The 20937-nt window shown below is 47.1% G+C and overlaps 2 protein-coding genes across 11 annotated transcripts in view; both read right to left on the bottom strand.

The window, feature by feature from the left end:
* LOC111250466 (cell adhesion molecule Dscam1-like) overlaps positions 1-20937 on the bottom strand; it is a 306297-nt gene that overhangs the window by 220809 nt on the left and 64551 nt on the right. The gene's annotated exons all lie outside the window — the stretch shown is intronic.
* LOC111250467 (uncharacterized) lies at positions 7529-15312 on the bottom strand. The gene is made up of 5 exons (XM_086988688.1): positions 11420-15312; positions 10281-10602; positions 9800-9941; positions 8879-9043; positions 7529-7752 (listed from the first exon to the last, which is right to left on the bottom strand). Exons 3-5 carry the CDS (start codon positions 9852-9854, stop codon positions 7553-7555), a joined length of 420 nt encoding a protein of 139 aa, XP_086844814.1. The 5' UTR covers positions 9855-9941; positions 10281-10602; positions 11420-15312; the 3' UTR covers positions 7529-7552.

The following is a 20937-nucleotide window of genomic DNA, read 5'->3' on the forward strand; positions in this document are numbered from 1 at the left end:
GAAGACGAACCTCGTTTGCCTCTTTTGCCTAGCATCGTTTGCAATAACAGCTGACGAACCACTAGTAGCAGGAATCAAAGCAAGAGCATAACACAAAGTAACCTATTGCTGGCCATGTTCATTGGAAACTGTTGCAATGCATCTCATACCTTTTTACTCCTTGAACGGGATTTGGCTCCCGGGAATCCGCACTGGCTTAATCAGCTGATATTCCAGCCTACTGCCGCTACGTTATCTATTCAACATTTGTTCAAACTTAGCGCTCTAGTCCTTGTGCCCTGTTTGCTCACAGCAAAGTTCTTTTCTTCGGCAATACTCCATCCCCGTCTCCCACTCCCACGAGGTTTACTCTATTCCAAGTAGTAGCAATAGGTGTATCTTTCGTTTCTTCCCTGTGAGGATTATACCGGTCATACTGATGCCAATGCGCTGTAACGTCCTCTTAATATGCCGTATGTGCTTGTGTGTGTAAACTCTTCTCCTGCTGATTAGTGTCAGGAACGAAAAAGAAGTACTCAGGTCTTCGCTTGGACTGCCTTAGGAGGTGTAAGATGAGAAGGAGATGAGCTTCTCTCGCCCTGCCACATTGACAGTAGCCGTGTGGGAGAGCCTAATGGTGATGGGCTCTCCAAAAAGGCAAGGCCGACATCCCGTTATTCCCTGTTACTAGCCCCTCTGACTTCCCGTCTTCTGTACCCTCAGGTGACTAGTTTCTCCCGCATCCACTTTGCGCAGTTAGCTGGATTCCTGCTGCTATGGGTGGTTGGACAAATATATAGCAAATATCTACACGATGTTGCTTTCAGATCCATACTACACACATTTACAGCAGTGGGGCGACGGCATCAGTCACGGCAAGTGCTGTTGGAGAATTGGATTGCTCAGGAAAGCGCCCCCCACCGTCTCTTTAACTCTAGTAGGTGGAAGAGCCGAAAACGGGTGCTATAAGATGCTTCTTCAAGCTGCTTCGCAGCTTTCTCGTAGCACCGCAAAAGATTGAAGCTCGCCCTGGAATCATCGTCACTATACATGGTACGCCTATGGCAGGGTTGTGATTGGCGACAGCCAAGTCTGCCTGCTTACTCAGAGCTGCCTACGGAGTCGTTGGGGGGTGGGACAGTCACTCCCCGGAGGCTGGCTCTCGGTTCCAGAGGGTTCTAGCTTTACACTGCTGTGCGCCAACAAGAGTACGACGAGGAATTCCCCACTGACGGCCGGTGGCATTGCCGTTGCCGCAGTAAGAGCGAGCGTAGTTTTGCGTAGGCACAACAACAGGCCCCCCAGAAAAGCAGACGAAAGCAAGTCGACGGAGGTATTTGCCTGGCTACGAGATACGAAGCTTCCAGTGCACTTGCAGCAGCAATCGGATAAAAGCAGCCGGATGTAATGTGGATCGTGAATAAGCGCAATGACTTGCCGTGTGAATATTTAACCCTGAGGTCTATCTAGGCGACGGCCTATCTCCACGCTCTCGTTGCTGCTTCCTGGTTGGTTTCCTGCAAGCATTGCCCATTTCGACGTCGGCGCTTGTGGTAGCTCTCTATGTATCTCTAAGCTGTATGCGGGGTGACGTTTCGCTTTATCCACCGAAGAAGACCTTGTGCTGCCGACCCTGTCTTCACTTTACTCCTGCACTTCTCGTCTAGGACGAGTTGGTTAGGCCTTTTCGTCAGCGCCAGCATTGGCAGCGCAGCCGGGAGCCGCGAATTCTTTGTTCCCGGCAACGACAGCAATGGTTAACTTTGCAAAGGTCCTGGCAACTTCCGGCAAGCCGCAAACTGCTGGAGTACCTATCCGCCTTCTGCCTTCACAGCTATTCTCAACCGTCGCACAAACCGGAGAAGCAGGACATTCCTGCGAATTAACCCCAACAATCAACGAAGAGGCGATGTGCGTATTCGTATATATGTGTGTATTTATGACTTGCGTGTATCCTGTGTGTGTATGTAAATGTGTACTTATGCAGTATTTCACCTTGTGCTATATAGGCATTACGTGTCGCACAATTGTTGCTATCGTTATAGTTAGTACTACTACGATTTTTACTTTGGGTAGCTCTCCTCTTCAAGTGAGCGATCTATGCGGGGGTTTGTGGCAGCGGGTGAGCCATTTAGAGAGACAGTTGGTACTGATGTCATTTGCTGCTGTTAGTGTCATCCATGAATGTGTTCGTGTGGGATGGCACATGTTGGAAAAGCAGAAAGTAGAAGTAGTCAGATAGACAAGAGACGAGTCTTTCGGAAAAGCTCGAAAACTACGAAAGGCTGAACCGATGGCGTATCGAGAGCTGGACCCACCGCCGCTGCTGCGGCTGGTTACCACTTGTAGACTGCACATCAGTGTATCGTGTCTTAGAAGTCTTTGTCTATATTCATTTCCCCTGTCCAAAATAGCCACGTGATACATTCGATGTATATCTCAACTATCGGGATGCACAACTAGCTTTTTTGTTAACGTATTCCAGCACACGAACGTTGCCATCTTATTATAATGGCTCATAGTAGAGTATTCACTCTACTTGATGATATCTGTGGCCATGCGATCTTTCTACTTGTGTCCACGTACGTCAAGGTATATCGAGGCGCAGTCATATTGTTCCGTCAGAACACTCGATTGACTCTTTTTGTCGTTTTTTAAACTGCAGCTGTCTTTTAGCGCTTGCTTCCTATCTGTTACATCTTGGGTCTACCAACTTGGGCCTAAACCGTGAGGTACTACTACGACGACCAGGAACTAGCCCACAAAGTAACACGCCGAAACCCGTAAAGAACAGGCTTAAGCGCTCCATTTACTAAATGTTCAAAACAAATTGTAACGCTGCGCTCACATACCATACAGGATACCAACTTGAGAAGTGCCGGAACTGCATTACTCAACACGCATTGCCTAGTCCAGTGCAGCCTCTCAACCATCAGTTTTTAAAGCATCAAGCATCTGCTCCACGTAGCTGCTACTTGTTGTTGTTGCTGCTGTTAGCGACGTCATCCGTGGCCGTCCATACGCACGTAAATGTAGACCGTACTGTACCAGCGTCGCATACAAGTGCAGTCGCTGTGATTCCACCAAACTGTAACTTAGCATAACCTGTGTTATGGTCGGCTTTTGCACGTACCAGCATAGAATAGCGCGCTTTTTCTTATTTGAAACGACGCCTTGCGGCAACTACCTTTACAGTGAGGAGCAGCTTCCCTCTGTGCATTGGTAAAGGGGCATTTCAAAAGGCTTCTGTTATATATATATATTCCGGTCTTTTGTACATATGCAGAACTCCGGTCCAACCGACAAGCCAGCCAGCCCTTTTTGTTTACGTTGTCGGTATATTCTTTTTCATTCCAGGCTATTGCAATATCTCTTTTTTGCCTATTCTTTTTCGACCCCTAGAAATTTTGCGGGGAATTGTATTGTCTTTCATGCGGTAAAGACAAGAGAAAAGTAGGAACCAAACATTGCAAAGCTTCAGTAACGCGAAGCCATGCTTTTCCGTCCCGACCCTTGTTTCGGGGCTGTGTTTCTGTGGCTATACCAGATGTCTTCAGCAGTAGAGTGTCGCTGACATGAGGACCGCTGTCGCTTACGCAACTATCAACTGCTGCTTTTCGTCCTCCCCTTTACCATATCGCACCTTTCTCCAATCGCCTGCGTAGTCAAGCCTCCCATCTTGTTAGTGTTCCCTGTGTTGTTATGGTTGCCTAGATTCTGATAGAGCCTAGCCTTCTTGTCCTACGCCTGTTGCTGTGGGCACAGTAACAACGTACGCTCCACGTCGCATGCACAAATTAACACAATAATGAAGTTCGCTGTGAGCGGCCATTGAAGCAAAAGGCACACGCATACGCCAATAGGAAGGCAGTCAGCCAATCGAGCAAGCAGCTCGGTTCAGACAGTTTGTTTAACAGTATCAATAACGAAAGAAAGCAATGTAGGAAGAAAGTATTGCAACAACACTTGGTACTAAGAGTAGGATAATGTAGGACAAAAGGCTCGTTGCAAGCCGCAGTAACACACGCGATGTTAAGATAGCATGATCGTGATCATGTGTGCAATGACAACGAACCGAACAATGACGACGACAGAATGACGGCCGCTACGGATCCTAGAAAAGCGGGCATAGGTGAACTCACTGGGGGATGTCTTACTGGGGAAAAATTGGTAGCTGTAGAAAGAAGGCGGAGCTGCACGTTTTGTATTCACCGCCACTCGCTCCTGCTGCAAAGATCTCGAACCTGCCTTGGTTGTGTCGCCAGCTGTCGCGGGGCCGGGGTTAGTTCCCAGTGTCTTGGTGCTCCTGTGGTTGATTTGGTTATTGAAGCCACTAGGGTAGTCGACGCGAACACCTTTACAGTTCTCATAGCGTTCGAGTCTAGGCAATCTCCAGTCGCACCATATGCTACATTCAAAGGCTTTTATATGCAGACCGTGTTATATCACAGGCATATATACGGAATAACAGCAGTAGAGCTACTCTAGCACTCCTACCCAAAGAAAACGTAAGAACAATTCATCCTTAAGATATGTCATAGGATAGAGTGCATTTAGAGCAGTGGCCACCGCTGCCACAAACACAGACTTCGTTTGCCCGTGTCAGCACAAAGGTCTGCAGCCTAAATACCACATGAGTGCTGGTTTACCTGATACGCCATCCTACCCCATTCTGTAGCGGACTTCACGGTGGCTGGGCAACCGATCACTGTCTTTCAGGTCCTAACAGAGCAATGGGTAAAGAAGACTACGGCACGAGGACCTCGCTGGTCTCGTTCGCCTCGTCTATCTACCGACAAACATATTATCACCATTCGTGTTTTGCTTAGTGCCTGTTGTCCGCCTGCCTTTCTGCTGCCTGGTTTGCGTTCTCCCAATGATAGGGGCCCTGTGTGAGCTCTCTTTGCCATTCCGCCCTTCTTGCTGAATACGGCCCCCGATCAAGGTTCTTGCAGGTACTCAGTCGGTAGTACTTTTGCTGACTCGGTGGGTTGCTGTTGCTTCGGCTGTAGGCGCTGGATGTCCCAAAGGGATGCCAGCTGTGTGCAACCCGACTGCCATCGTATCGTTCAACACGGTTACAACTAGTATCCGCATCCAACTGATAGTTTGTACGTTTCTGAAATGGGCTACAATATCGGCAACGGTAGAAACAGCAAAAGTGGGCGGTTGTCGACCGCATGAAACGTACACCCGATGTCGTTTGTTACTTTTATCCGTTGCCCCGCAGTTTTCCAAGACGTTGCTGTTCAATCATTTGGGCCCGGTTGGGCTTTCGGCATAGCTTCGTACGCAAAGGAGCTTACTCCATCCAACCAGCCTCGGTAGGCAATGCTCGCGAACAGTCTGAGTGTACGAATAACGGAATCGTCATTCCGGTACTGAGACGTGGCTGGTCGTGCTGTTTATGTACGACAACCTATCGGATAGGTTGCTCTCTTACTGCCTTACTGCTCTGGTGCATTTTGACAGTGCTTTCATAGTCGTTCTGACGCTCAAGAAGGCAGTCGAAAGGTTTGTAGCGTGGACGAAGTAGCGTTGCAAAGCAACACCGTAGCCATCAGAGAGCTGCGGTGAGAAGGACCCATGCATACGGACTGACCCGTCCACGAACCCGTAACGGTATAGTACTGATTGTCGGCTGTTGTCCCCTAACTCAAATCCTTCGCTTCTCAGCTCCTTGCCAGCTTTCTACTTATGTTGCCGAACGCTAAGCAGATACAAATCTGCCCAATCCGACAAACTGCATCGGACTGAGATCATACAAAATAAGGGCCCATTATTTACCCGCCACTGAAGAGCTATCTGCCTATCTCTTTTTCTCTCACCCTCCTACACCTCTCTCTCTCTCTCTCTCTGACACTCTGTATCCCTTTCTCCTCTACCCTTTTGCTAGTGCAAGGGTTATTCGGTTCCGAATGCATCTGCAGCTCCAGCCTTTAACATCCGTTCCGGAATGTGGTAGTCAGATGAGGTCGCTTCTCACAGAGCGAACAAGCAAGCAAGAGCCAAGCTGAATGAGGGACATTGTGAGTGGTAAAAGCGGCAGTAGCAGTAGACTTGGCCATTGACGCTGTCCATCGGAAAGATAAAACGAAAAGTTCTATTATGATATTCTCTATACAGAGCTAGTCACGGTGCTCTTCCCGTGGCAGGGAGAAGAACGGCTGTTACTTCGGCTGTTTCAGCTGCTACTATTACGGCTACTACCACTGACAGGGCTGTTGGATCAAGTCAACGCCTGCGGCTTTCGATACACGCGTTTCCGGTGTCTATGGAGGGACCAGTCGGTCACCACTATGTACTGGGCACGCTGCGGCACGATGGCTGCAGGGAATAGAAGAAATCACGTGCGATGCAGATGGTAAGAGACGAGGAAGCGTGCAGCGTGCAGGAAGGACCAAACGAATTGTGGAGTTACCGATCCTTCGGGGGTAAGGGAACAGAAAAGCCATGAATTAGTACACGATTAGTCGAGCTTAGAGCCAGCCGTGATCGTTATTTTAGAATGCCAGTAACGTCCCCGCTTGCAACAGCTGTCGTACAGAGCCTGGAGAGCGTCAGACTTGGGTTTCTTTTTGTTGTGATGTCCTATTCGTGGTCGTTCTTGTATTCGTTGCTGTATCATAGTTCAAAGCGTATTGCCATGACAAGATGAAGCAACTGCGTTAGTGGCTTGCCAGCTTGGGTTGGCTGTCCTCTCCCTCTCTAGTACTGCCTTGCTTCGATTCAATAGCATCCATAGAAACTTGGCCCTACCGTGTCCTTAGAACCAACTGCAGGAAAATCGAGCAGACCAGCATTCGGTTTGCCGATGACAATTGCCCTCGGTGATATTACAATTACCTTTAGTAGAAATTAACTGCATTGCATCCACGATACAGCCACATAGAAACTACTTGTAAACCAGGCCCCAAGCACACTTTACAAAGAACGAGTAAAGGGATATGGACCCCATGGCAATTGGACGGCGTAATTGGAAGGCGCCTTCACAGTGATGTCCCCCTTGGGGCGCCCGAAGTGTGTGACTGTTTGTCATACCGCTATAACATCTAATGACCTGTAGCTCTTCGCAAGTATAGGGGCAGCAGGTACAGTTCTCGTGAGAATGCGATCAATCTCTATAAAATTGAGACCCGTACATCTTGTTAAACAAGCAATGTGGTTGCGCAAAGCGTACTTAGCGAACGACCGCGAACTATGTAATATGCTAAGAGTAATATTTAATAGTATAACATTGTTGCTTTCACTGAAGAAGATCGACTTACGGTCCCGTGTGCTTCAAGGTATTTGGCGCACGTTTAGAATGAATGATCTTTCCCTATGCGCTGCTTTTCTGTCTGTTCAGCGTGTTTGCATCTAAAACACATGCATCTTGCGTATGCTGTGACATATGATAATTCAAATGCTCATCTCACAGTTATTAGGATAATCTCACTTTCAAAGCTTCTGCTCTCCACAATTTTTACAAGATAACCATTTTTCTTTTCAACTGCTGGTCTAGTACAACCAGTGCGAGCTAGACTTAGCTAGAAAAACGAGCATTAACTAGAATGTTTTTTTGAGGATAAGTTTATTTATTACATGCAGTATGCGCATGACTCCACTTAATAAGCAGCTTCAACACCAGCTCATTTAAGCACATCTTAGGCCGAAGGGAAATTCTTAAGAAAGCACTCGACTCCCCACTGTCTACAGGGAACAGGTTGGCTGAAATAGTTTCCCATGGGCCACAGTCTGATGCCGACAATCTTATACGAGCAGGCTTGTAATCTGAAATAACGACATGGGAGAGACAGCGTAAGATACCGCCTATCTAGGAAGAGTTAGTATATCTTCCATTCGCACCTCACCACTATCTGTTCGTTTAGTAACGTCAAGAAACTGAAATAGTCAACTGGCTAGATATGTATCACGAAGGCTAATCACAGATTACGGAGAGTTGACATGCTTCGTCGCAAATTTCAGTGACTAGCGTGATAAGTGTTGCGGATTTAACGTAACTTAGTAGTCAAGTTTTTTTTATTTAAATGCAACGCAAGCATGTCTTGTACGCTGGTAGATATTTATATGATGTGTCAACTAAGTAATTTATACGTTTGATAGTGTTTATTGTGTAACTAGATCGTCATCGATGTTCAAGGTCTATTAGACTATTATCAAGCAACTATACAATATAGCGGTATCTAGGCGCCTAAACTACTGCGAAAAATGTTTACAAAAGGGAATTCAATGGTATTGGTGAAACCTTGCCGTTAAAAAAGTTACACGCCCTTACTCGGTCTAGCTTTTGTATGCCGGCAAGACAATGCCTCTCTAAAATTCGTTACATGCGTCGAACTTTACCCATACACGTGTCCAGAAGCCGTTACAGTCAGTATATTCTGTACACAATTGTCCCGCTACGACTACTATTACTACTACAGTCAAAAACTAACGATCGCCGGTACCCATCGGGGAGTTTGTCCCGATCTGGTTGGCTGTGTTGGCAGATCCTAGCCAGAGGCTTCGCTTGCACCCCTCAGAAAAAATAAGAAGAAAGTTAAGCCAGTTTTTGTACTGCGGCGTCTTGTTTTTCCTTCGAGTTTCCCGTTTCCTCCTGAATCAATCCCCAATCCCCTGTTGCATCTACACTTTACCCCTGAGGGGTCGTGGTGTCACCACCAAGCGCCTAGTGTTGCCGATCGATGGCTACCTATTTCCACAACCGGAAATCTTTGCGTACATCCAAGTGCGCCGATCTGTGCCACTGTCAGCATGCCCGTCGGGGGTACGCGTGCTGCTTGCTGGCTGTATGCTGCTATCAGCAGCGGAGAGCTAGCCCTTGAAAAAAGAGCGAGTAGAGGAGTAGGAGATAAGCAAGAGAAAAAATTGAAATTCCGTCTGGTCCACTGCTCACCACTGGCAGCTTCTTCTCTGCGAAAGCAGACTACAGTAACTACGATTGCGACGCACTGATTGGCGAAAGCTGCCAACGGTCCAAAAGCGACGTTGTCGGCGACGAATGGTAGTGATGCTGCGGCTTGTACTGATCCAGAAACTGAGTTTGCCTTCGACAGGACAACTACAAAGCAAAGAAAGAAAGAGAAAGCTAACCATAAAGTTTATTCCCGTCTTGTTAAATACGGGCGGGGTTCGCCAGTAGGGCTAGCTAAAACGGGGAACTGTAGCACGTGTCTGTTGATTATAAGTTGAGCTGTGAAGAGGTATGTATATTCACAATGGCAAGATTATTGACGTAACAATATTTCAATTCTAAGTTATTCTTGCAATTGTCGTATTTAGGTATTACTTGTCCTAACAACATCGTGATAAAATGCGATACGTCGTTGGAAAATCAATGGACTACTAAGTAAGTTATATATTCGCATCCAGTAGATCAATAAACAGTGATTATATGCACAGGCTTCAGGGACGTTTGTAGATATAACAGTTTATACATTCGGCATGATGTGTTGATGACCCGTATTGAACTTACCTACGGCTATAAGAGCAAATATTTTATAGGAAAAAGATAAGTAAAACTGTAAATCATACGTGTTGCTTGACACATACGTAGATACATAGATATGCGCTCTGCTAAGGGTCAAGTGGCATTAATACGCGAAAGGCGTTGTTCCCTTTTATATTCTAACTAAACTGTACCTCAAGTTAAATCTTAGAGCGTTTTCTTTTTAGCACTTCGGCGCAGTATTTCAAACAATTGTTCACTATAAAAATCCGCACAAATTATGTTTCGAGCAGTGATCAGTATGAAATTCATGTTCGACATTCTGTGAGCGTTAAAAAGATCTACGTACGAAGATTACTTCAAACGAACCTGCTTGCTTGTTTGTCTTTTGCGTGCGAAGAATCCAGACTGATATGCAGGGCATTAGTTGGAAATCTCTGACATGGAGCGAGAAGTATGTAGGTAGCCGCCACTCATCTCAACGCACAAATTCGGGGTGCTGCTGAGCTACCTATATAAATAATCCTCGTTAGATTATCTCATGATCATTTATGTAATACCACTACTCTCTGGTTTTTATTCATTGATTGCATCTCGAGGAAGTATACTATCACACTTACAACAGCTTCATGACTCTAAGCAAGGGTCATGGGTTGATCAAGCATTCATTTGTTGTGGTTCTAGTCTTTACTACCATCTACGCCGTATGGCGCAGTATTCAAACAGGGAACTGCCAGCTTCCGAAGCAAGGAACTCTGAGTTTGTCGAACGAATTTCAAACCAGTAAACTATCATTGTTGTTCTTGTTATCGTTGTTATCAATCGTACCTGAAAACGTTTTTATTTCTACCTTTGACGTATTTAGCGAGTAGCGGCTGGCGTCGCTGTTGCTGTTAAACTTCTGTTCCGGTAGCGGCGTTTCCGTACCGCATAATTGCATAGCGGATGCTTCACGGAAAACGGAGTATCCTGGGGTCTTTGGCCCAGTCTTCGTCATCGGCTTCCTCTTTCTAGCCGCAGGTGATCCAAGGTGGCTCCCCGCATGAAGCACACCCCAGCGACGCGTTATTGCCTTATGTCAACTCGCATGAAACTCGATCTCAATGCTGCTGCTGCATGGGGTCTGCTCTGTTCTATTCATCCACCTCATACCGGAATTATTCGACCGAGGACTAAAGAGGTATTCATAGAGGAAGGTCATGTTTATACGCTGAAGGCTTTTCCTTCGAATGCTTCACGTCCTATCAAACGTCGCATCCCCCATTGGAACCACATTATATCTAAATGGTAACTATTAACCTTTTGTAGATATACTAAATACACTATATTCTAATCATTTTTTCGATCTTGTATTCTAGAACTCTTCGCGGTGACTGAAGGATAACTTACTAGCTGTAACAGGTAACTATTAACATAAACCGCTGTGAGGTTGACTTGATGCGAACGATATTACTGACAGTATCTGATGGCCGATATACACTCACAAATAAAATGGACATATTTACATAGTAGTACTTATAAGAGATACAGTCTAAGCTACCTGTGCAATATGATGAATCACTTCTATTTCTGGTCGTAAGAGGGCGTAATCTATTCTTGACTGTTAAGCTAAAAGTTTTCCAAACAGAGCACGCCTATCACACCTACAGGCGTATACAGGCGTGATTGCCCCAGGTCTACAGGTATGACTAAGTAAAGGAACAAGCACACATGATGGATGTTAGCATTTTGGTACGCTTCAGGTACATTTCACTATCTGAAGTCTGTCAAACCTCAATAGGACCACAGCGTTTCTGCCTAGCACTGCTGTTACGAAATATAAACATCTACAGGCGATCTTTACATGAATATTGGGTTGATTTCACAGTACCTCAGCATTTTCTTCCTACAAATTGTATACTATTCCATTGCGAATTCTTGATATTCAAAACACATAGCTCAGTATATCCTATCTAGTAGTAGCTATAAATAGGCTGAAAGCTTACTCACCCCTCCCGTAACCTTTTTTTTTTATCGATTCTTTGTGTCCCACTTTTTCGCCTTTCATTAGGAGCAAGGGGTAGCAGTACGCCTCGGGTCAACGTTTTTCATGGAGTGATCCTTTTCTCTAAAACGTGTATAAATCAGCTCACGGCAAGACTGCCTGTTGGCTATTGAGATTAACCAGAGTTCGACGATGCTACTACTCACAGCGTTAAACGTCAACACCGCCAAGTTTGAGCCTGACGCGGTCTTCGTTGTCGATGAAGAATCTTACTATCAAGAAAGCTTTCTCGTGAAGTAGCACCAACATCAGTGCGCTAACGGTGGCCGCACAAGGTGCTAGGAGCAGGCAGAGAAAGAAACTAGTAGAAACTGCTGGATCCTCTTCAACCAGTCTTTTCTGCCTGCGCGATGCCGCTCGGTGAATTTCAACAAGGGCTATCGATCGCACAACTTTTCCAGGCTGCCTGGCAATGTTCGCCGTTCACACTGCTGCTTCTCCTGCCGGCTGCTGCCGACGTTGTTCTTCCTGCTTCGGCTGCCGCAGGCTTTGAGAAAGAGGGAGACTACCTCAAGCTGCCTTTTCTGGCTGGGACAGGCGGGCTGCTACCAAGTGAGAGAAAGACCGTGCCACGTCCTAAGATAGGACCAATCCCTGGCGGCAGGCCTCCGTGAGTCGCATTGCTTATAAGCCGCATCATTGACGACTTTTTGGTTCTTGCTGCTAGTGTCGATGATAGCAAAGTGGATGGTCAAGCGATATCTGAAGGTTGCCCTACAAAGACTATTCGCTAGAGCATCAAAGTCCAGGTCATGTTCATTTGTCTCACGTTATAGATGAATAACATTGAAAATAGCTAGCGACAAAGGAAAAACAAATTTACAATCCAGTCCCGTATATGAGAGCGTTATAGCGAAATTTAATCGTACTGAATACGTTAAGCGTAGCATACATTGGATACGCTTCTTGGACGGGAATTCCATTGTTAATAAATATTTAGTGTTTAAATAGACTTTGTGTATCTTTAAACCGTATAATTAGATGTGCTTGATCAGTTACAAGCGGGATGCTAAGCGACAGAGAACAATTGTCGCGACAAAAACTCGCGCAGCGTGGCCTCGCCGAGAATGAGACCCATCAAATAGTTGCGTATCTTATCTAACAGTACAACGATGATCTTCACAAGTCCAACCACTCAGCCGTTGTGAGTGCACGAATCTTACAGCTTGACTGCACACGGGGCCACATCATAGTTCTAGCGTATTCCAAAGAATCCTATGGCTGTAGATGAGGCGATATGCTAGACGACTGACTCATCTTCTAAGGAATCGACGACAACTGGGTGGTGTGTGAAGCAAAGTGTATGCCAACAAGGAGGCCAGGAAATAAGAGTTGCCTCTGGCAACGATGCTATCGACCCCCCGACAGCAAATACTCGGTCTTATAGCACTACACAAAAACCTTTGCCATTGCCAGCTAGGCGGGTGGTCGATCGGCAGGCCGGCTTATTTTGTCAATGGTTCGGCAATGCAATGCCGCCTTCGCACGTCTCCGAAGATTCTTTCACAATACTGTCTTCGCCTCTGTACGGATCTTCGACAGTCTCTCCTTCTAATAACAGCCTGCACGGTTACTTGAGTACGACGTCGTTCTAGCTGGATTTGGTTAGCATGCAGTGAATTGCAGTTCATGTGCGCCACGACACTATAGATTACTTCATTGGACATTAGGCTGGTTATGAATAGGTAGTCCAATAGCAGGAAGGGAAGTTTTTCCGGCGGCGATTGCTCTTGTTGGTTACTGTTACAAGCTAGGACAGTGTGCTTCCCGAAACCGAACGGCGACTCTTGATCCTGCCTGTCTGTTGACTAGAAAACAGGACGAGGGGGTGCAGGATGTTTCAGGATTAGACGCTCTAGAGCGGCCTGTAGCCTCTATCGTAGAACCGAGTCAACCAGGACACGAATAGCTCCTTAAGTATGAAGCGGGTCATGGCGTACCATGCTGCAGGGTGCTGGGTCTGCAAGCCGATCAGACAGTCTGCTCGCACGGTTCAGGCAGCAGCAGCGGCCTACCACTGTCAAGTATATTTTGCTCGGCAGTTTCGGACGGTTGGCGGCGGACGTAGCGCCGAGAGCGAAAAGGCCATTGTTTATAAGTGATAACTGCACTCTGACCATTAAAGAGGCTTAGCGACGAGTGAAGCTTCTTAAGTGTTTGCTTAGCCTTTGGCCTGCGAACTTGCTTGATAGTGCCTGCGTGCTGCAAACTCAACCTGACGGTTGGTGAAGCCGGCGACGGCGCTTATAGAAGTATACTGTAGTCTAGTGAGCTTGGGGTCATTAGGCTAATGGTGCTTGTTCAGTCCGTTTTCTTGGTATTCTCCTTTCTACGTCTGTGACGTGTCTATGTGGGCGTGTGTGTGTATGCATGTGTATTCTGACTACACAAGCTACTCACTAGTGCAGGTAGACTGTGCTTAGGACACCTCACCGCCCTCACTTTCGGCACTGAAATAATACGTCTTTAGAAGAAAAGACCAATTCTAGTAAGACCCTGCTGTCCTGCGCTAGCAAAGAATAATAGACAGACGATGAAACGTTAGCAGGCTTAGGGTTTGTAACGCCTCAGATAGGAACGCGCGAAAGTCTAATCAGTAGTTGCGGACATTTTCGGCATCTTGTTGCTGTGGTGTCAATAGCACATTGAAAAGGAGAAGCATGGGAACTTGCTTCAACTGGACTGCACAAACAGCGAAATGACGAAAGGCCGCCGCCCGAACAGTGGCTGCCTAGCGGTATGAAGGACCGACCGGTCTCTTCTCTGTTCCCGTCTCTCTCTTTCTTTACTGCTTCAATTGCTGGCTTCAGGTATTACTCCAATTGAATAAAGCAGCACTCTTTCTTAGGATACCATATATTCTATATACTGTTCATTGGCACCCGAGAGGTAAACACAATGAAGCACAGAGGAAATCGAAGCAACGATTTGGGCCGATTTACCTTCACTTGGCGTTAAATTAATCTATTTTTTCTTTAATATCTCCATCTGGAATGTATGTCAGCTTCTTTATCGTCGACCAACCTTTTTCGCCCACTCTACGTCGGATGTAACCTTTCAGCCTTTCAAACCTATCAGCAAGCTGCGGTTTATAGAAGAAATCTAAACTACTGAATACGCCATTGAAAGTGTTATATTATAGATACGAAGCAGAATTGCTTTATTGAGCGGTGATCCCAATACTGGCTTTGAAGCCTGCTTACGGTAGCATCGTTGTGTCACTGTTTTGGTCCATTTTTTGTCTCCTGCATCAAAGTCGTCTAAGGCCTGTGAACAGTCTCGGTTGTAGTAGCACAGAGTAATAGTAAGTACCTAGTCACTGCGTGAAATAGCAGCTCATATAGGGGAGCTGTCACGTTTCTTTGCTTCCTTGCTTATTCTCTCTCGTCCTACTGATGTAACGCTCGTTTTGGCTAGGTTGAAACCGACCGGTCGGCATTCGGGCCGCCCTTGGTTCAGCTGATGTCACTTTCGTCCGTGCTTGTGATGTTCGGCCTGTGCCCCTCGCTGCATGATGTGGCGGGGGTAGCGGTTGCCTTTCTTTGTGGTGTGAGAAAATTCACCAGGCAGCAGGACCAGGACCCAGACAAGTAGTGTATCAAGGGCATGGGATGCGACCTCTCAGAACCGGCCGTCCCGCCTCTCCCCACTTTGGCCCCTTTTGGCCTTCACTTCGTTTGTCGGCTTGCCGACAAGCCCGCCGGTGTCAAGCTGCCACTCCGCGACTGGGGATCCCGCTTGATCCCGCGGCGGCCCTGCTCTCTTGGTTTCTTGCAGGCCTTTGGATCCCGCAGTGTGATATATCGATGAGGGATTTACTTTGATTCTCACTGCCACTTCGCCGGCCAGCCAGCGGCAAAAAGACATAGGACGCAGATAAATAATACCCTCCCCAAGCCCTTCTCAGGGCAGCCCCCCCCCCCCGCATCGGGACACGCTTTGGCCTCGGCTTGCTGCTGCTACTTTTATGGGCCCTCTCAAGGCAACGCTATACTTGCAGGCAGTCCTGGTAACACGGAGACCGATGGCAGCGATGCGAGTGATGCCGCAGTAAAACTGATCCAAGTTGACTGAGGCTCATTTACGGACACACATTTACAGTTTGTCTGAGCGTGTTTATGTGTGTTTCTACTAACCATCACTTCCAGCCTTACAAAAGCGACAAGCGTTGTTGCCAGTTCGTCAAACACATTTATGCGGCGATGGTCAATTGTATTCGCTGCTTCCATATGATAACGGGGTAAACAACAGATATGATATAACGTGCACAGAAAAATATATCGATTTGTCGGCTGCTCGTGGAAAAAGTCTACGTTAAATAAATTGTGAGTTCCTTAGACAGTCAGACCGACACGTAGTCTCAGGGACCGCCGAAGCGTTTACATGTCATCTTGACGTAATCGGTAAGATGAGTAAGGCGCATCCCCAAGGGCACCGAGAGCCGATAGGTTAGTCGGCTAGTCAAGGTAGCAATACCGAATCGTAATAGCAGTAGCGAAAAAGGACGACGAGTCACAGCAAGTCACCTATAGGAAAGCTCATCGGCCGTTCTTGCTAAGAACGAAGCTCGAGCGGTGCCCACAGCAAAAGACCACGACGGTTACAACGCCAAAAGAATCCTGGTGGAGGTGGGACGAACTAAGGCCAAATATAGGCCCGAGATGACTAGCAGGGGTGATTTGGTCCAAACTGTGGGGCAAGCGGTACAGCAGACAGGCGGATGGCTACGTGGATAACATCTCAAGATGGAAATAGAAAAGAGATCAATATGTCAGCCTAATTCTACGTTTTGATCAAAGCTCACTAGCGATTTGCCTTCAGCAGGGGAAACGCTGTCGTACCAAGAATAGCAACGGAATTCTTCGCAGAGAAGCGAAGAATGGTTACGTCGAAAAAGCGCGCCTAGGTTAGAAGTGCACCCCTTCCTATGCCCCGTCTCGTCCTACCTTGCCGGACCTTCTAACTGACGACAAGTAAGAAGCGATAGAGGAGCCTGGGGCAGCAAAGACCCCAGCCCATACATGCAGCTGCTTCCGCTGCTGTTTCTCGGAGCCCGCTGTCCCCATTTGGAGCCATACATCAGTATGGAGAGGAAAGAGGCAACAGCCGTGCTGGTTGCCTCTGCCAGTAGAAAGACGGCAGCGGGATGGACAGCCAGCCAAGACCAAATGGTCAAAAATTCGTCCTCGTCTTGTTCACACACCGCCGTCGTCCATAGGTGCCACTGTTCGTGCGTCACTCCTGCAGCTGCAGCTTCACCAGCACGAAGAAGTGCTGCGCCTGTGCAGCAAGGAAATTTATTCGGACCACGTCACGACCCACGACACGTCGCAATAATTTTATCGCTTTTAGCCATCACCTTACTGCCCTGCTGCTAACACTTTTCCCTGCTTTGCCGCCGGTTTGACTGGCTGGCTGGCTAAGCTTGCCTAGCTGAGGCGACTATTTCCCGCAGGACGCAAAACGTTTGGATGGAGGCGACAAGTCATGGATGGAGTCTTGGCCCTCTGCTTATCGCTACTGCGCTTCGTCTCGCTAAAAACCAAACAGATAGCTAGGCGTCAGTCTGCGTCAGGCATCGCTGCCTATGACTATGCACGGGCCAGCCATGTTACCCATACTTTCCTAGCTAAGATACATTATTATAACATGAACGCTGACGGTTATGGCCGGGTGGTTTGTGTGGGTAACATTTCAACGAGTCTACATGTGTGTCTTTATTTGGATTGACAACTCGTTGTCGTTCGTTTGAGGAACGAACAAGCAATCGAAAGTAGGAGAAGCTAACGTATAAGAAATCCTGCGGTGAAATTTATTGTCCCTCAAAAAGATTGTTCGTGCTTTCAGTTAGCTTTCAAGAAGCAAAACTTTTGATCTGCATATAGCTTGTTCTCCGTGTCATAGGCGAGAAACATTGGCCGTCGTTTTAAGCGGCCGAATTAGGACAGCATTATCTGGCATTATACCGTTTTCGCGTAGCTTGAGTTATATTCCCACGCCTTGAACCATCTTATTGGCTCTGATAGAAATCAATCGATGTGTAAAACAAGCCGTAAAGAGAGGTTAGTGATTCTTGATTGTGTGACTAACTTGAGCAGTTTCTTTTCTTTTGGCATAACTGCCAATACTTTACCCAACGTCATGTCGCGCTATTTCCTATCAAAGCCAGCACCAGCAGCGAAAAGAATCATCAGACTACTCTCTCCCATATCTTCTCTTTCCATATCCATTGGTGGCGTTGACAAAAGAAGTGTTGTCGCAGAGCGAGTCGCAAAGTCATGCGCTTCCTCGCTATTGTTGGCAGCAGACCTCTTCAGAGATTCCAGCGGACCGCAGAATTCTGCTGCTATTCGGTAGTTGGCTGACTTGCCAGTGAAGTGCCGTACTAACAGGCCCATCTTGTTTGCTATGGGAAGAGAATCACGACAAATGCTCTTCGCTTTGATGTGCCTGCTCACGTTGCAGCTCTGGTACGGCATAGCCGATCTACTCCCCCTTTTTCTCCAGGCAAACTCAGAACAGTACGATACTTGACCGCCTTTTCATAGACGACGAGTTCCGTCTATTCTGCCCCTTATATTCTTTCTTGCCGAGAACCGCTTGGCATGAGGCCTGCCAAATTCCGTACGCCACCTTCGTGTCAACAGGCTGGTTGGCTGTTATGAGAAGCAACGATTGATGGCCGCAGTCGCATTCGGTGTTCTCCTTTCTGCCACGTCTGAGCGCTCAACACTGACATACTACACACATTGTACTATTGGACCGTGTGAATGAGAAAATGCAAACGAGGAAGGGCAAGGAAAGTGAGCCTAGGGGAAACGCGAAGTATGTGGGCCGTGTCACCCTTGTGGCGTGTTTCAGGTGAGTGAGGGCGTATGATGATGGTCGTCGTCAGGGGATCCCATTCTGGCGGGAAAAAGCGCCTCGTTGTCTCAATTTTGATCTTCGTTTTCTTTCATCTGCGCAGAAAACGTTTTAGCGAAAAAGATCCCGTTGGCTACACCAACTGTGGTGTTCCCATCTTTTTCCTGTCTTCACCAGCATCTCCGATTTCACTAACACAAGCAGTTGCGTTGTCTTTTTTCGTGGCCCGGTATAATCGTAGCCTGTTCTGCTTTCTGACCCTGGGGCGGTGGAATGAGACAAGGTAGTAATTCCAGCGAGCAATGAGCACTTACATAGAAAAACGCCATAGGAAGAGGAAGACGACGTCGCAAGAGAGAAGGCAGAAAGGGAGAAAATGGTGAGCGTCCAGGGGCGTGGGAAACATTTCTGATTCAATTTTGACCATTTTGGCGTCCCTTTTGCTGGAACCCTGCACCAGCTCAGTTAGACAGGCAACCAATAGCTCCGTCAACCAGCCAGCCAATAGGAAAAGGCAGCAAAGCCAGACGCACCCCCATCTCATCTTGCCTTTTCCATTTGGCCTCTTATGTTAGACTTGGCACCATCGAGTCGTTTGTGTGGGCAAGCCGCTGCGCAAGGAAAGATTGGGTTAGGAGAACGTTTCCTACTGAATGGATGGAAATCCGGGGGCTCCCCATGTCCCTCGTTCCTTGCAATCCTTTTTCTTCTCCTTTTGCCTCCTTTCATAGCCTTCTTCCTAGCGTACCTTTTAGGAAAGCAAACGAGAAGGCTTGGTTCATTGTTTCCTTGCTTTCTCTACAGACATGATCGGAACAGCCCTGTTAGGTTTACTACTGCTTCGGCATACCCCGCTTCCAGACGGCAGCTCGGTTTCCTTGAGGGCCTTAAATGGCGTGTCGAAACTAGCGATCCTATAAATATTTCAAACGATCTGTTTCTCTTCTGCTTCAATCTGTCCTCCCATTCGTCCCGAAAAGATTCGTCAAGGATCTTTCTTTTTTTTTTTCGGAAACGGCAGCTACGAGAAAGCAAACGTGTAAATACAGAGCAAGCCAATGCCGACAATGGCAGAGACGCACTCACGCCCATATATGAACCATGCTTCGTCCTCGTCGTCGAAGCTCCACCTCGTGCTAACCTTGCACTTTCTGCTCAGAATAGGTCCGCTTCGATCAAACCAAGAGATGGATAGAAGAAGCAGCAGCAAAAAAGGACCCACCGGGCGACGGATTGACCAACCATTGCCCATCAAAATGACTTCAGGTTTCCGAGATTAGCGTAGTGTTCTATAGGAGTAGATTTTTAAGAAGTTTGTTGATCGACCACGCAGCCGAATAGTTTAAACGCTGAACAGAACTCTTACTGCTCCCGTGTGTATGAATATATATGTTAAAGTGTATGTCTATGTGTGCTCGGGTTCAGCATAGTGGTTAGACTCGTAAGGTCAAGCAGAAACCGTGTTGCGCCAACCAGACTTGGTGGTGAAGCTGAGCCAATAAATGGTGACGAAGCCAATAGGCAGCAATCTCCTCTACCCAGTTAACACACTTTGGTTTCCAGAAAGAAGAGATCTGCCAGGTCTTGTTGAATGTGCCAGATCAGTAAAAGCTTAAGGTTCCCGAGATATCTTGCGAACGGAGAGAAAACAAGTGGAGGCACGAGAGCTGTGCGTATATATATATATATATCGGAAACTTAAAGTTATAAATGGACTTCCTCAACTACACAGAATGTGATGATGGTGACATTTCATGACGTATTTCATGCATACGGCTACAGAGCGTAACGGTTGCACCGACCCCTATTTGAACTACTATATAACAACCGCTTCGCCACCTCAGCCAAAGCGTAAGATTTGTTGACCGCTCATTTCTTTTGTTCTTTTCTCTGGACGCTATCAATGCAACGGACTAGTACTCCGCCATTGAGCTCAGCATTATTGGATCTTTGAATCATCAGGATTGAATCGGGGCCATCTTAAAAGTCAAAGTCATTCGGCGCGTCCCCATTCCATTTATCCTATCGTGTTTCTCGTGTGCTCTCTCACTTTCGCGAATCTCTCTGTAGTGAATCGTCAGGATCCTCTTCGTTACTTCTTCAAAAAGAGGCAAACACGTAATCTCGATTTCCTGTACGAGATCATTCACGTGAACATGCACTCGTTCGAGATGAGCATCACATCACGACACGGCTGGAACACCGACAACGTAACCATCGGGCCGGAGTACTCCACGAAGAATCACGCGAATGAGCGACTGCTGTGGCTTTTGCGCTTAAAACTACTCTTGCCTCCATCCATGCCCGTTCGTCGTGCACAATTAGATTGAGAAGCAATTTAAAGAAGGGTTTGAGGAAACAGAATTGCCAGTACTGATGGTGAGGGTATGAAAGGATATGGTGTTGTATGGCAAAAGAATAACGACACAGAGAACGTCGACGGATATCAGGGTCCAACTGGGTCGCGCTGGTCTCATCCGTCAACGCTTTTCTTCTGTTCACCACAAGTAAAAAGAAGACGAAGGATAGCAAACAGGAAATATGAAAGCAAGGAAAGGAATCAGCATGGGAATGACAGAACCGGTAGCAAAAGAAAAGA

Source organism: Varroa destructor, unplaced genomic scaffold (assembly GCF_002443255.2).
Source record: "Varroa destructor unplaced genomic scaffold, Vdes_3.0 BEIS01000004.1, whole genome shotgun sequence".
In the NCBI taxonomy this organism is placed as follows: domain Eukaryota; kingdom Metazoa; phylum Arthropoda; class Arachnida; order Mesostigmata; family Varroidae; genus Varroa; species Varroa destructor.

Excerpts from the sequence above, each read along its gene's own strand:
- LOC111250467 (XM_086988688.1), bottom strand. The coding sequence starts at position 9,854 with ATGCCCTGCATATCAGTCTGGATTCTTCGCACGCAAAAGACAAACAAG. Across the intron at positions 9,044-9,799 it reads AAAGACAAACAAGCAAGCAG|TTGTCCTGTCGAAGGCAAAC; the intron begins GTTCGTTTGAAG and ends TTTGCTTTGTAG. Across the intron at positions 7,753-8,878 it reads CAGAGAAGAAGCTGCCAGTG|ATTACAAGCCTGCTCGTATA; the intron begins GTGAGCAGTGGA and ends TCGTTATTTCAG.